Consider the following 17,100-nt stretch of genomic DNA (forward strand, 5'->3'; position numbering starts at 1 on the left):
TCTACCTTCCCCAGAAATCTGGAAATGTATCTAATTCAGCAACGGTGTTGAACAGATACTAATCATAAAACACTAGAACTGGAAGGGACTCGAGAGGTCATTGAGTCCAGTCCCCTGCCCTCTTGGCAGGACCAAGCACCATCTAGACAACCAAACATGCATTTACTTTTTAACTTACGTTTAGTGTTGACCAGAGTTGCTCATTTCAAGGAAAACTTCAGATTTAATACACTCTCCACGTGCTACTATTTCTTAATTTATGGGTCATTAAACAGTCGTGTTCTATTATATATCAGTCATATTTTTTTTAAACTGGGTAACTTTATAACAGCCACCTAAGTAAAGTCTCTGATTCCCTATACTTTTAAAAGGGGGCAGAATATTCTTGTCATTAATTTATATCAGGCTGACCACCTGAGCAGTTTTCTGCTGTGAAAGCCTCCAGTTGGGATTCAGCAGCTCCATTCGCACAGTGGAGGAAATACTACAAGTTCAACAAGGTAAAACATCACGGTTTCAGCCTATATCATGATGTTAATACAGGCCTCTAAAGTGGTGGTGAAAACACCACTGCAGTTTTCTTTTTAGATACTTTGACCTCCTAGAATGTAAGATACTATAAAGTTGGATTTTTTTTTTCTTTTTGCTACCATGGAAAGTAGTTGCTGAATACAGTAAACCCTTGAAATACATGGCTTCAGGGTGCACGTAACGCACGTTAACACAAGTTAAATACAATTTGAAGCTGCTCTGAGGCTGTCAGCCTGCCTAGCTGCCCAGAAGGCAGGCCAATGTAACCTATGAAAAAAGGTTGAAGAAGTGGGCTCGTTTAGTTTGGAAAAGAGAAGGTTGAGGGGAGACATGATAGCGGTTTTCAGGTATCTAAAAGGGAGTCATAAGGAGGAAGGAGAGAACTTGTTCTTCTTGGCCTCTGAGGATAGAACAAGAGGCAACGGGCTTAAACTGCAGCAAGGGAGGTTTAGGTTGGACATTAGGAAAAAGTTCCTAACTGTCAGGGTGGTCAAACAGCAGACTAAATTGCCAAGGGAGGTTGTGGAATCTCCATCGCTGGAGATATTTAAGAACAGGTTTGATAGATGTCTATCAGGGATGGTTTAGATAGTAGTTGGTCCTGCCATTGGGGCAGAGGGCTGGACTCGATGGCCTCTCGAGGTCCCTTCTAGTCCTAGCGTTCTATGATGCTCCCTGCCCTCCCCCAGCTGCGCCTCTGTCAGCCTGACAGTGGTGTGGCTGGGAGAAGGCAGGGGGAAGCAGCCAGGAAACTGATTAGCCCTGGCAGGCTGTTCAGTTTCCTGGGTCCCAGAAGCAGCGGGAGCTGGGAACCAAGTATCAGCCTGGCTCCCCGCTGCTCACAGAATCAGAAAACTGACCTGGGCAGCTGGTCAGGTTTCTGGATTCAAGGAGTAGAGGGGAGCTGGGAGCTTGGCTGCCCTTGGTTCCTGGCTCCCCTCCTGTGCCTGGAGCCAGGAAACTGACCAAGGCTGCTGCCCTGGTCAGTTTCCCAACTCTGCAAGGGGAGGGGAGCTGGGAGCCTGGCTGCTGCCTGGTTTCCCAGCTCCCCACTGCTTGTGGGACCCAGGAAACTGACCAGCTCATGGCTGATCAGTTTTTCGTGTCCCCCAAGTGGCAGGGAACTGGGAACCAAGTGGCAGTCTGGTTCCTGGCTGCCCTGAGCTAGAGAGAACCAGGAAACTGCCCAGCCATGAGCTGGTCGGTTTCATGGGTCCCACAAGCAGTGGGGAGACAGGAACCAGGCTGTCACTTGGTTCCCGTCTTCCTGCTTTGGGAAGCTGACCAGCACATGGCTGGTTCCCATCTGCCCTCGACTTAGGGGAAAATTTGAGTTACGCAAGGGTTGCAAGAACGTATTCGCCCAGGTAACTTGAGGGTTTACTGGACAGCAACATGCAGCACTGTGCATTCACCTATCTTACATTCCTGCAATTCCTTTTCTCAACCCACCCCATCCTTAAAAGAAGGCTATTCACAACAGAGACCAGCATGCTCCAATGTATATTAACATCTTAAGGAGAAAGCAGAGCATGTATGCATTTACTTTTCTCTGACAAGTGGGAATTAAATGTCAGAAGGATTTGTAGCATCAGTAATTGAATTGATGCTGAGAAAAGCATACCTAAGGAAGAATAACATACTAGGATTAGCAAATAAGGTGGCATTTTGTCAGTTCCTGACATCTACCTTGTTCCCCCTTCAGTGACAAAGTTGTGATTTCTTTTTTTTATCATAGATATGAAGCTACAGTGGGTTTTCCAAGCGGGCAGCATTTTTTCATCAAGTGCTATTTTTAAGGTCAAATCTTTGTTTCTGCCACCAGTTTGGAAAAGTAGCTGCCTCTGCACCCTCCCAGACCCTTTCTTTCCAACAAAGAATTGGCATTAATCATTGACTATGCCTTGTGTTCGCATAATGTCCCTCCTTCCCCTGCTCTAGAGGGGGTTTGTCATTTGTTTAAAAAAAAAACAAAAAACAAAAAACTTGTAACTGAGCTGTACCTCAGCCTGCAAAGTCCCTGCAATTCAGGAAGGTGCTTTGGAAAAGCACACGCATGTGCGGATATGTGCCTAGATTGTGGGACTGCTACTGCAGCTGTTACATGGCAATTTCACATTAATGTCAACAGCCTTGTGGGTTTAAGCTTCTGTTGATCTCAGTTAAGGATGCAGTCTTTGTTCCCCATATTTAAAACGCCAAGTCAGAAAGAAGGTAAGTTCCCCTCTCAGGTGTGAATTTGTTTGTTGGTTATGCATTGGAGAAATTTAATAGGAAAAATTAAAGAGCCTGACATGATGTCCTCCTGCACTTTGAAATAAAAGATAAATGAGTTGTTTCCAGTTGCCCCTAAACATAGCAAGGTTCATTTCAGGGCCAGTTGAGTCAGACACCACCCAGTGGTGCCTGCCCTCCCACTGAAAAGCCCCATTACCACTGTGTGGGGTAAAAGTCAGGTACTCCATTAGTGTTTGCTGTCCTGGCAGTGATGGTGTGGCTAGAGTGGGGTAAAAAAGGTGCTAGTTGTGCGTCTGCGCTAAAAGCGGAGAGTAGTAGCTAAGGTCGGCTATGGCAGGGTGAAGGAAGAGGAAGAATACACAGACTTAAAGAAATTACTCATGTCGGATGCTCTGCTGTATGGTAATATGGGGAGATGTGTAAGGACCTAAACCCTGTCAGCCCCTGCCCTTATATACAACAGGCTCTTGAAAATCCCATCCAAAACCTCAGTGTGGAATGGAAATAAAAGCAGAAGGGCTGAGCCTTTTGTCTGGAGGCAAGAAAGTCTAATTTCAGGAACTTTTTTCCTCTCTGCAGTGAGATAGCGACCCACTTGTGTGTGGGGATAAGGATGATTTCAGAAATGAAACCTATTCTCTACAATGCCTCTGCTCCAGAGCAACAGTGGACCTGCCTGGCAGGCATAATCTGAAAGGGGTAGGAATTCATGGATGCCCATTGGCAGCCGTAATGCATCAGTTTTTCTGTTTAAAAAATGATGAGCTTTAAATATCCCCCAATTTTTCTTGATCGGTCACAATGGCAAATAGCCAAACTGTCCTAAAAAAGATGACATGAAGCAGAGAGCAGATGTGGTGGTTTTTTGTTGCTGTGGGAAGCTCGCTTCAGAGGGCTGAAACTTAATATATGCACTTGCAAGGTTGGAGCTTGATGACTTAGTGACTTTCTTTTTGGAGAAAAAGTTTAAAACTTTAGCTTGGGTCAGAAATACGGTGTCATCAGGGAGTCAGCTGAGTCCCCATTTGTCAACTTTCTGGACCAGCCACACAATTTGTCATAACTTGTAGCCACCGCTCAAGGCCCAAGACATGAATCATAGTGCTGCCAGACTGGAAGAGCATATATTGAGGAAGACTCGGCACAGATGTAAAAGGGAGATTATGCGGCTCAGAAGTGAGGTGCATCAGCAGAGTCCTGCAGAGATGACTTACCTTTCCTCAGCTGAAGGTTTAAGAGGCTGTTAGAGGTGGAAGCAGGTGCATAAATACATCTGGTTGGTTAATACTGTTTTAATTGACTAATACGTACAGCATATCTGGGGAATAAACATCTGGCATATTACCAGCCAGACTAGGAGAGAAGTTCCTTTGGTTTTATGATCTAATGTAAACATGAAGCCACTTTCCTTTAAAGCAAAAGCGTACTGTTGAATGACTCAGATTTGTCTCTAGATGGTTTGCAAGCACGAGACATCCTCGGTGGCTTATATTTAATTTTTAATTAGCACATAAACTTAAAACTATTTAGCTGTGCACATTATAAAATAAATTTGGAGCATATACTTGGAAAAATGTTATTTTCCATAAAAATAATTAAGAAAAATAATGCCTGCCCAATGGAGGAAATCATATTTAATAAACTGCGCTGGCCAAAAATGTTTGTCAAGCTGCATTTTAAAGTCACTGCTCAGGGAAGCAGGGACATGAGTAAAGACTGACTGCTCTTGACTTAATTACAGGTTGAACACAAACCATCATGGAGCTGTCAAGCCAGTGGTATTGGCACAGCACTTCAGCTTGTATTTTATGGGCAGATTTCAAACTGGTGTGAACCAATGTAGCTCCAGTGTAATTTTTACTCTGCTGACTTATACCATCTGATCTTCTGGCCCTATATTTATGTCTCTTTTTCCATCTGTTTTGGGTTGAACGAATACATGCCGGCTTCAGGAGTATGTTTCAAGTTCTGCAGATGTGTTTTTCTTCACATATTTCGCCCAGTGTCAGTAAGGAATTCTGACTCTTCATTTGGGGTACATCTCTCCCACAGAGGGGGTGCAGCACTGGCAAATCATGACTTCCCAAGTTACCAGTATGGAGAGTTAACTGACGTAACTGCAGTAAATGAACTGAGGAAGATAGATGAGTTAGTGAGGGGCATTATTTACTTTGGTGATCACAGAGGGCTTGGAAGATACCTGTTGGATTTTTTTGTGCTCTTGCTGTAAGTAGCTGGGAAGGGTGCACAGAGAGAATAAATTAAAGTGATTGGTTGCACTGAAATGCATTCAGTGAAAACTATCTTCAGTAGCCGCTACCTGGACAACTTGAGTTGTCTTGTGGGAGATATTTCATTAGTTACTTTCCTGTTACTTTCCTAACCTGTATGGGCTATAACTGCCATTTTTAGAGACTGCATTGTGAGACCCAAGTGTTAACCCATATCTCACTTTTAAACTTCTCTAGCACGTTCTGATCAGAGTTAAATTATTTGTATGTGGATTACAATGGAGCTACTGCACTAGTGAAAGCCTTTGGCTAACAGGAGAATATTTTTTGCCACACTTAAATTAACTTATTGGCTATATTGCTGAAGGGGATTTTACTTAACATCATTCTGCCTAATTGGCTGCTCTTCATTTTGTCCTGTAATGTGCACCTACTTAAGCCTAGACATTCCATATTCTGTATACCACTGCTACTGATTTTGTTGTGTTATTTTTAAAGGGCAACTTAAAGAAACACTTAAGGATTTTCTTCCCTTTTTTAATTTAAACTGTTTTAATTAAAATGCATTTTATGGGCTCCCGGTCACGAGTTATTTACTTATGTCCTTCAGTACTTAATCTTGGAACAAAATTGGAAATATCGATAGTGTAAATCCCGAGCTCCTGCAGAAAACATTGTATCAGGTTTTGGCTCAAAAGAGCACCATTACCTTTAGCTGTCACGGATCTGTACGCTTGATCGATAAACTTCAAATATTATTAGAGGTGGAGGCTTCAGAGATTTGCTCTGTTATTTGGAGAGAGACGGAGATAAATCTTTCTTAAAAATTGACTTGAATTTGCACTCTCGGTCTTCCTGGTGAAATGCATTTCTCTTAGGTGCCCGGGCAACTGCATGGGGGACAGATTTATAGGCCATGTGCTTCTTGTAGTGAAAGATTTAAATGGTAAATCCTTCACATATGACTTCACAAATCATGTAAAGTTAAAAGATTTTTACCGTTTCTGTTGCTGCTGCGCTTAAATTGTAAGGTATGGCTAGTAAATCATTTTAATAGAGGTGTCGCGCTTGACTCAATAAAAAAAAAGACAATGGTTTAGCTTCCATTCCAAATGTTAATGTATTAATCAACGGGAGAATAATTGTTTTTTACTACATTATAAATCTCGGTTGCCATTAGAATTGCAGCTAAGGTTGATGTAGCTGCATTCTTAAATTAAAATTGTTTACACTGCTATACATTCATTTTACATGGCCATAGCTCATTCTGGGTTCATTTCAGAGTTGTTCCCCAGCCACATAAGTCATTCCTCTCTAGGATGCTGGCATCCTAAGGGAGAGATGCTTATAAAAGAAAATTAATTGCCTGGCGAGGAGTTAAATAAATAAAATAAAATGCTTGGAGGCAACGTACAATTATTGCTTGCGGTCTGTACTTGGAGAAGATTTTATGGTTTGCATTGGGAGTTCTGCTGTTGGATGCATCTTGAAATGTCCTGTGCCAAAAAAGCAAAAAAAGCGTATTTAATCATGTCATCCTGGATTTCTTTTGAAAAGACCATTTAAGAACTTGATCGCTTTTTTGCCATGCAGATAAAATTGAGCGGGGCAGGAATAACATTCATATAAATGAATGACTTGTTGATATTTCCATACAACTGATATTGCATGTCACCATATTGGTACTACTTGGCCTCCAATTGTTAGGTCATCCCCCTTTACCCAGGGTGGTAGCAGGTTAGGGAGTGAAAATTGAAATCGGGGGGCTGATGCGTGGGCAGATCCTCACAAAAGATGCAGATGATGGCATGTCTCCCTTCCCAGTTGTGTTGCATGTGCTCTAGCAGTGACTCTGCTGCTGCATTGTAAGAATACCTTGTGATTTGATCAGCCAGATCTGGCCAATGGATGGGCCTCTCCACTCAGTTGAGTGAACTGATCCATCTGGATCAATGGTTCTCAGCCTGTGGCCCAATCAGCACGCAACCGTGGCCCATGTGACATCCTCAGAGCCATAGACGTAGGATGCTACCCACATAACACAGCTGCACATGTGGCCTAAGGTGGTAACTAGATTGAGAATCACTGGCCCGAATAGGTCAGTGCTTTACCCCCTCCCTTGAAAAGGAAGTGGGTGGCCGGGCACAACTGCATCCAAACCTTTTCCATCACCCTGTAATCCAAATTCCTATTCCTCTTCTGCTCTCGACAGATTCTCGAGCAGGTGATGAAGGGTCCATAAGGGCCGTGGACCATGCTGTGATTGGCGGGGTCGTGGCCGTGGTGGTGTTCGCAATGCTTTGCCTGCTCATCATTTTAGGGCGATACTTTGCAAGACATAAAGGTAAGCTGAGGCGTGAATCATAAGCTTGGGAGGACATAGCAGTGCAACAGTCCATTCCCTCTTATCAGCCGGTAATAAGAGGCTCTGTGTTTGACACACAGCAGGGGAGAGACCAGAAAAAGCAGAGGGACATGGGTAGTGGAAGAGCATCAAGGAAGCAGGATGGGAGGAAGCCAAAAACAAGCCAGGGAGTACAATAGAGGCAGAGAGGAAGTGGGAAAATGCATTAGGGTTGGGAGAGAAGGAGAGATGACAGACGTGTCATCTTTAATAAGGGCATGACGTGCTTAAGAATTTGCTTATTTATTTTTGCATTCTCCTTCTATATCCTTCCAGACCCTGAAATGGCACGAAAAAAAAGAAGTGTTGTTAATTCCAAAGGGGAGGTTTAACGGCCCGCTCAGAATAGCGTTAAGGCCCTTTGGTCAATGTGAGATGCTGATTATGTTCACATGTTGTGTGCGCCCTCTGGAGCGCGCTCATGTACGTTGCTGAGCCCAGACAGAGTCACTGCTGAAGTGCTCTCCTGCTCCGCGCCCTCTGTGACACCTTCCCCACACACACCCTGTCTCCCCAGCTGGAGGATCTGATCGCAGTGACAAAACTGGTCTTGAAAAAAGCAGACAAAAGCATGATTGTTTGTAGTTCTCCGTATACTCAGTCACAGAAATAGACTCGCTCTGGGTTGAAAGCCGAACGAAATGATTTATTAGGTGATGAGCTTTCGTGGGACGTTTTGTTGGTCTTTAAAGTGCTTCGTGACTGCTGTTTTGTTCTGTTAGATACAGACTAACACAGCTACTCCTCTGTTACTATTCCCTCTGTGTTGTTATATAATGTCCTTCCTATCTAACCAGTCACATTTGCTGTTAACTTGGTGTCATTTGTATAATGCCCTGTCATTTTCGAAGCCCCTTTGCGGAATTTAGATGCACGCTTCTCGTTGAACTTCATGTGCATCTAAATCCACCTGGCAGTATTGATAGGTCTCAAGTTTAACATCTGATGTCATTGTGTTGTCTTGCTGATTAATGCAATCGCAGCAGTTTACACTTAAGTAACACTGGTGGTATCCCTAGGTTCAGACTTCTCTATTCCTTGTACTGGTGGGCTTTTTCTCCTCTCCTCATGCCTTCTGTGCCGTAAAGCAAGTGTCAGTTGGTGTAACCATTCTACGCATGCGCCATCAAGGAGTCACAGATGCTCACTGCTTTATTTTCAGGTACATACTTCACTCATGAAGCCAAAGGAGCAGATGATGCAGCGGATGCAGACACAGCTATAATCAATGCAGAAGGAGGACAGAACAACTCTGAAGAAAAGAAAGAATACTTCATCTAAATCAGCCTTGGTTTCAATGAGGTGTCCAACTGCGGACAGTTACCGGCCCAATTAAGATGACAGAGACAGTGATATTGAAAGTTGCAACCAGCTTGTGTCCTTTTATTTTTTTATTTTTTTTTTAATGAATGGGATAAGAGATGTCAAACTGGGAGGGTCCGGGATTGGCTATGTAAAAATGTTATTTGTAAAGTACACTCTGCTGTTTGACACCTCAGTTTAGGTTTTATTTTCGGCCAAGTCCATCTTGGAATTAGTTTAGTTAAATCATTTGCAGAAAATTCTGTGCCTTGTTTTATTTTAATTTTTGTCGGGGGGCGGGGGGAAGGGTTATGCGTGTGTTTCTTTTCCATTTCTGTTCTTTCTTGGAATTGCCTGCTGGAGCCCCTTGGAATAAGTTTAATTGTTCTTAACGTGTTTCTTTTAACTCCACTATGTTTCTGTTCAAAATTTGATCTCATCAGAGGAGAACCAGCACACTTTAGATTTTGTAGTTTGCAAGTCAGTGTATCCATAACACGTTATTCTCTGTTGTCTTAATGGCTTGGATGAAGAAGCTATGAAAACTGTTAGCAGTGCCCATGTTTCAAATGCTTTCTAGTGCTGGAGAGTAGAAAATAGGCTGTGACTCAGAAAATGCACTCCTTTGGCTAGGGAGAGACATTACTGCACAGGGTTATCTGCAAGTGAGGTGTGTCACTGTGAGATTGAATTGGTCTTGAATTCTGTGTTTGTAGACTTCTCAGTAGAGAGGGTACCCTCATGCTGTCTAGACAAGTTTGGGGCATGAAGGAATCCTTGTTTTTTTGTTTTTGTTTTGGGGATTATTTTTTTTTTTTTTGGTTTAGTTTTGTCTTTTGCCCTAAGCAGAACTGACAGATGAAGTCTGTTCCTTTTATGCAAGTGGACAAATTTGACTTGCCACAGGAGAGAAAAAGGGGAGAGAGGTAGTTCTGCTCTGATTATTTCTGTTCCAAACAATTCCATCAAGCTTTCCCAACAGGCCTTACTTCTGCCTAATTTTCTGGAAAAAAGTCCTCACGGTGTGCAAAGCTCTCTAAAGGAGCAGATTTATATTATTTTTTTTCCTTGTTTGTGCTCGTTAGGGAAGGCAGTGGGATCTGGCCTGCATGTACTGTATATTACAGGTATTTGTCATGCTGAGAGATCCAACCAGAGACTGTGTGAAACTTTCATTCCTTAAGATTTAGTTTGACAAAGCAGGAGGGACAGAAGAAGGGTTGCTATTGTTTTCATAACGGCGTGCCCTGTTTCTCAGTTCTGCAAAGGTCAGAGCAGGTGGAAATAACAGCATGTAGGCATTTTCAGTCTCTTAATCAAAACTCAAATGTTGTATTTTTTTATCTCTTTGCCTTTCATACACTAGCCTTGGCCTCATTCCTCAGCCTTAAGAACCATCTGCCAACAAATTACTGATCCTTGCATGAATGCGGTCATGGTGCACAGCTACTAAAAATAAGTTACCTTGAAAATGGTTCAGGCTTGAAGCCTTGGGAGAAACTGGATGAGTGAAGTTGCCATTTCTTTTCTTTTCTGATGAAGGAAATGTGGAGATTTGCATTAAAAATTTCAAGGCAAACTGATCATAAAATATTTAGGTGAAGAGAAAAATGTGAATTAGAATTATGATGGACCTACAGATAGCAGTCCACAGTGAGATGATAGCATTAAAATATCTCTCTATATATGTATACTGAACTGTTCAGTGAGTTATCGTAGATTTTTAAAGCTGCGTTTTTATTATTGTCGCATATGTAGAAAACTTACACTGATTTATTTAAGGGAAAAAAATCACATCTGTTAAAACTTCTTGAGCTTTTAGGGAGCATTTTTTAAGTTGTGGGGTTTTTTTGTTTTGTTTTTTTTGTTGTTGTTGTTTTGTTTTTTGTTTTAACTTTGTGGCAGAACCACTGCAACACAAGAGCCTTTCGGGAACGGGTCGGCACGTAAAAGAGAAAAAACCAAATCCATTCCTGAGCAGTATTTTCTTTTCCTCTCCCTCAGAGTCCTTTTAACCCAGGAGAGCCACAAAAGGAAAGTCAATTTTGTCAAGTGCTTCTGACCATTCAGCACCAGCTGAGCCCATAGCCAAACCGCAGCCAAGGGCAAGAAGCATTTAACGTATTATTTGAAGATTTTTGGAGGGGAGGGCCTTTTGTACACACTGATCACAGAATTGGCATTCTGTTTCTTTGACCAGTCCATCTTTCTGTTTTGAAAGTGTATAGTAGTACAGTGTTACCGATGTAACTTTGACTTACAATGTTGACATGTCTCAGGTTCATGTGTTTTGAATGGTGTTTTCCGTCTCAGGTAGATTGCAAAATTTTTGGCCCCACACATTGGAAGAGAACTAAACAAAAAACCCAGGAGATTATGGATTTTTTTAGTTGTATATTGGTTTATGTATTTTTTTCTTCAGTATAAAGTGCGCTGTTGAAATGTATTGTTGAGTATTACTTTGTACAGGTTTAGACCGTAAGGGTTTTTTGAGAGTGTAGAAAGAATAAACTTTTTTTTTTTTCTAATGAAGGATGTGTAACTGATGGCAAATCAACTTGTTCTTCACTCACCCACCCTTTTAATTTTCCCCCTCTAGGCCAGTTCTGTTTTAAGGTGTCCATGGACGATGTTACAGTGTAAGAAAATACATATCCATATGTTCCCATTCACATTTTGTATTGGTTCATGTATATCATTTTTACAAACAGAGAAGTACTATAAAATATCTGTCTTCTTAATAAAAAAAATTAATGTTATAAAACTAATCTTTAATCTCACTTTGAACTCTTTACCTTCACAGCCATGGTGGCTAGTTGCAGTGAAGTCCCTTCTTGGCTTGCTTATTGTGAAATTCCAATTTAAAAAATCGTTGTGGGTTCCTCCAAGATCTGTGACAGCCTAGAAATAAATCTCCCTTCTTTAATTCTCTTTCCCCATCCTCTGACCTGCTTCTCTTTCCCTATTTTGACTCATAAACGGTTGTGAGCGAGCCAGCATAATCTAAGCCACTGCTGTTCTTTGGTCAAGGGAGCGGGGCTCGTAAAAGCCACAGCCCCTTCTAATATTTAAGCCAACTAGATGGCATGCTGAGTCAGCGAACATACCGCTGTTGTGTAGATTTGTAATTTTTAAGTCCCTTCTGTGATCATTGACGTACGTATCTTGTATTATTTTGGAGAGTTCATGTAAAGATGCCTTCAATTTTCGTAATTAAAAATCCTTTTTTATTAACTTGTTGCTAATAATGGCCTGAAATGTTTTTTTCCCATTTGACTATGGTTATGTTCGTTCAAAGGCATGTACTATGTTAGTTCCTTTTTATTTCTGACCCCAGCTTGTGCAAAAATGAAAAATATATTGGTGGCGATACATCACTCCTTTATTTCTGGTGTGCTTTTAGGAGATAGCATTATCTGTACCCTGGTATTTGAGTCTGCCCCACAAGCCAGCTTGAGTATTCTGAACAGCGAGGAAAACATCTCTAATTTCCGGATGTGCCAAACAATGATGGTTGCTCGAGAAACAAGAGAATCACTTTTAAGTTTTGTCATCTCCGAATTATTTCAGAATGTGTGCCATCAACACAACTTTTTTTAAGGCTCTGCTGAAGGTTCCAGCCACTTTTTTTCCCATATTTGACAAAAAGATAAATAGAACACAAGTCCTAGGGGCAGGGAAATGATTAGTTTTCACTGTGGTTTTGGCTGATGAGTTTTCCCAATGGCTATGCGGTTACACAACAGCAATCTGTCGACAGAAGTCACTGCTGGAAGAGATTTCCCAATCAAACTTCTGTCGAGAGAGTGTGACCGTGCAAAAAAGCCATTTGGGAGAGCAGTCTGCTCTGTCCACAGAGTGGCCAGACTGCCTGGCTGCGCTCTCAACAAAACAGGCACCCGGAAGCACAGCAAACAGGGCTGCCCATTGCTCTGTCTGGTTGTCAAAAGAAGCCACTCCCCCAGCAGAGTATCAACATGCTTTTTTGTCAACAGAATCTGTCAATAGCAGCATTCTGCCTCGGGCTGAGATACAGAATGCTGCTGGGGAAAGTGCTCGACAAAAGGCATTTTGTGTGTGGACCTTCCACCGGTTTTCTCAACAAAACTTTTTTTGTTGGCAAAACTTGCTAGTGTAGCCATAGCCACTATGTTGAATCGGGCCCTAAGGTGACATGTTGCCTCTAACTGGTGCCATCTTTCAAGGCCTTCTGCCACTTTGAAAAGAGAAACTGAGCTCTGTAGAAGAGATGGTTTCCTTGGAGAATTCTCTCTGATACGTTCTTTCAGAACACTGAATCCACAACAGCGTTCGCCTTTTTCGCAGTTTCAATGCGAATATTTGTTGGGTTTCTTTTAATTTTAAGTGGCCTGCTAGAGATAAGTGGTGCAGTCTCTGCATGGCAGTAGCAGTCACATACCCCTTTTTAGACCATAGGTGGCACTATCTTCAGAGGAGTCAGATTCCCTGATTAAACTTAGAGTAAATAAAAGCACCTGAATGATGCAGGTGTAAAAGTCCCATTGTTCTCTAATGGAATGTGTGATCTTAAACCACAGAGGTGCGTTTCAAAAATCCCACCCTCAATGTATTTAATAATCAAAGAAGCACAGAACGGTGGTGGATTGAGAGGCCGTAGCTACGTTGTTAATAAGCTTTTCAGGCAATTTTAAGAATGTCTTGACTCTTTTTCAAAGATGTGTTCCAATGTCTTTAATTTTGAAAAGCGTTCAGACTCTTAACCATTTGTTGAATATTGTCAAACTGTTGCGCGCTAATGAACGCTGTCAACTAGCAGAATGGCATGTTCGCACTGGGCAATTTACTGACTGAAGAACTGGATGAAAAGTGATTGACAGAATAATTTATCACAGATCCCATTCTGCCTCTCTTACATCCATCCCCTTCACAGCTCCAATTTGAATATCCATCTCTTTCACTTTTTCCTCTATTGAATGTGGCTGTGCACTGTAAAGTGACTGGTGTGCTCCTCTGAAGAAGTGGCTGCATTTTATCAGTAAATACAGGGGTAGGAACCTTTGAGAGAGATGATATCAACTGGAATTGGTCGAGTTGTGAAGAAATCCTCATAGAGGTGACCGAAAATAAATGTTAATCCCCATATTAATCACAGGACCTTGAATTACAGAGTCTAAAGAATCTAAAGCCATAGTTCTGGAACGTATTGTTATACTCTTTCTGAGTATGGTTTGGGTGCATGTATTGGGAGTGGGGGTCATTTGGTTTTTTTCAGACCACTCAAGCTGCGCAGAGGAGTAGGATGTAATTACTACTTGAATAGGTGACCTCCCAATCAAATCCACAGGAATGGAGGAGATGCAGTTTGTAACTCCAGTGGCTCACTTTACTAAAAGTTGCTTACCTTTCCATTCAGGCTGAATGCGATGCCCCCCAGCATTGCTAGGTATGGGAGGGGGGCACCTCCTTGCAGGGTATTGTCTTTTGACTGACACTTAAACCTTATCTCAACCATGTAAAGCACCCCTGGTGCATTTTGCAGAAGTAGCATTAGCTAGAGGTGTTCTAATATCTCTGGTAAGACTCTTGAGGTACTAGATGCTTTCCAACAGCACACCACTATCTTTGCCTTGGGGACTATACAGTTTAAGGAAAAGACCAAACACCAAATTGAGGAGAAGATGCGCTGTAGCAGTGAAGTGGCCAAGATAGGAAGTGATGCTGTGTAAATATCAGAAAGTGGTTTCTTCATTAAAGTATAAATTCTCTTTAGATGTCCTACAACCAAGCCGGAATTGGAAGGTTCACGGAGTTGATAGGCAAGAGAAAAGAGCACAGAAGTGAAAGGACAGCAGAAGATCGATCAATCATGGGAGGGGTTTTGGAGGGCCTTAAAGGCAAAGACAAGATGTGTGAATTTGGTTCCTTGTGGGATGGGTAGCTTAGAGTAGCGCTTCTAGGAGAGTGATGCATTCAAATTGGTCAAGGAAGGTCTTGGTAGTGTTTTAAGGAGACAACATGGGTGTCAGGTATGCTACAGAGAAGGTGACAATAATCACTATCAGATTGAGAGGATGAGTTTTCCTCTTGTGTAGAAAGAAGGAGCAAGACAGGAGGCAGTTGGGTTTAGATGCCACCTGAGTATGAGGGCAAAGGAGTTGGAGAATTAGCAGATAAGTCCCAGATTACAGCAGGTGGGTAGGAGTTGGGGGGGAAGTGAGGTGCCCACATGACAAAATGTAAGGAAGGGAAAGTGTTAGAGAGAATGAGGAGTCAGGTTGGTTAAACTTAAATTTACAACATGCTTTTCAGGAGACACTGGAGATGAGCTGATGCAGGGAAGTGGTAGCATGGAGACAACTCAGGAATGGATATGTTTCAGACATCTTGCATAAAGCACGAAATTGAAGCCAAGCAAGTGGGTAAGAACAGCCAGAGGTTTTCAGGTAGAAAGAACAAATGCAAGATTTTTTTTTTAAAGGCTTTGTCGTCTAGTCATTTTCCTGCAGACTCAGAAATAAGCCCTCTTTGTGGGAATCACTGCTAACCTTAAAAGTTTATGAGCAAAATTAGGCTTGTTAGCAAAATGAAGGTGTTTCTATTTCGAGGTCAAAGAAGGGTAAAAAGGGGTTTTTCTGTTAATCTTGAACATCTATTTTTGTCCCCCAATTTGGGGTGTAGTAATATCCAGATGATTGAAAATGCATACTCATTGAACTTCGTGCATGTAAAGCGTAACAAAATATGAACAGTTATGTTAATTTCCATAAAATTACATGTTTTGCATCGTGCATTAACCCCATATCCTTGTCATGTTTCGACACGGCCCTACTAAATTTCTCTTACAGCCCCCTCCCCACCCCCCGATATAGTATCGTTATATTCTTTCTTCCCAATGACTTATTCTATCTCGGCAGTTGCATTTCATTAGTGGGTAAGTGATCCTGATATACTGTGAATGACTTGGAACTTCTGAGTTCTTCGGGATGAGAATTTTCATTACGAGAAGGGACACTGCATTTCCTGATTTGCAAATGGAGGGATCCCCTTGTCATGGACTGAATCCCTGATCTAGAGTTGTGTGAGAATTATGCAATGGGAAGATGGGAAATCATCACCATTCCTGGGGGAGTGAGCATTTATTTTGTAGCAACTGGCTGTGGGGAACAGTTGAGCATAAGGATTTACAAATCTTCTTCAGACAAATGTCACCCAAGCAATATATGCCTTTCTGTCTATGGTGCCTGTCTACATCCTATTACCATAGTAGTTGATTGCCTTATAAAGTGTAGTATATTGATCCTCCCAACACTCAGGGAGGAGGGAGGGACTGTTTTCCCATACTGTATGGAAGGGGAATTGAGGCACAGAGACATCCTTGGTGGGGACAAGAGAAATCTGGAGAAGCTGGGACTTGAGCCCCTGGCTCCATTCGTATGTTAGTGACCAAAGCATTGGACCGTCCTTCCTCTCGAAACCGCAGTTCCGATGGGACGTGAATCTCACAGCATTAAAAGTCCAATGGATGACGGATGCATAAGTCTACGTTCCCGCTTGGGAGCCGTGACCGTATGGTGAGAGAGGGGTGTCAGCTTTTAATTCAACTCATTCAGAGTCCTTAATGCTGCCAAAACCTCACTGGACAAGTGAGGATGTTGAGTTGCTCTTTAAGAACAGCAGGGCTACACAAAAAGAGCCAGGAATAAAATCCATAGGAAACAGGCAGTAATGAATGAAGCCAGTGACATCTGAAAAGGCCGGCTATTGGTTGGCAGTAAATACTTATATAGAGATGGCTTCATGGCAGCACCAGCCCTGAAAAATGTATGCAATTATTTCAATCATGACCAGGAATTACTTGGATAACCTGCAGTTTTACAGCCATGAAAAGAAAATGTGTCTAGTTTCACAAACCTAATCCTTAAAGCCATAATGAATCAGTGCTGAGGAAAACAAGAGCTAGGCTTGGGAGAATCAAAGCACATGACGCCTTTCTGCAGCGCTCCTCTTAACATGCACGGCATCTCATTCCCTCATATTCCCAACATGAGCGTCTTAAATCTTCCTTAAGTGATATCTTCTCAGGTTAATTAATCTCCAGGCTTAAACTTGCTGTGAGCAGCGGGAACTCCATCCTGAAGTCAGCAATGTTACGATTGCATCTTCTAATACTGTTTATCCTGCATTAGTGTTTACTTAAGGAGAAAATTTATCTGTAATTGATATTTCAATCTTCCAGAGCTGATGTTGGGAGAAACTAGCACAAATCTTTCAGAGCAGGCAAATATTTAAATCCTATAATGGTAGGTGAATATGGAAACATGGCTTCCCCCTCCTTGTGCCCACCCCAGTTCAGCTCTGATTCCTGTTTTCTTCAGGTTTGATCATGGCATTATTTAGAAACCTGCAACATCT

At 42.1% G+C, this 17,100-nt stretch overlaps 1 protein-coding gene across 4 annotated transcripts in view; it reads left to right on the forward strand.

Annotated features, from left to right (window-relative positions):
* Positions 1-11,358, forward strand: part of CADM1 (cell adhesion molecule 1) — a 334,752-nt gene extending 323,394 nt beyond the window's left edge. For all 4 annotated transcript variants that reach the window (XM_074977194.1, XM_074977195.1, XM_074977196.1 and 1 more), the window contains 2 exons: positions 7,213-7,344; positions 8,567-11,358. In XM_074977194.1, the coding sequence (XP_074833295.1) occupies positions 7,213-7,344; positions 8,567-8,685 (251 nt within the window). In that variant the 3' untranslated portion in view covers positions 8,686-11,358. The remainder of the gene's footprint in view (positions 1-7,212; positions 7,345-8,566) is intronic.
* The last annotated feature ends 5,742 nt before the right edge of the window (positions 11,359-17,100 follow it).

The sequence above is a fragment of the Carettochelys insculpta genome, chromosome 25 (assembly GCF_033958435.1).
Source record: "Carettochelys insculpta isolate YL-2023 chromosome 25, ASM3395843v1, whole genome shotgun sequence".
NCBI lineage: Eukaryota > Metazoa > Chordata > Testudines > Carettochelyidae > Carettochelys > Carettochelys insculpta.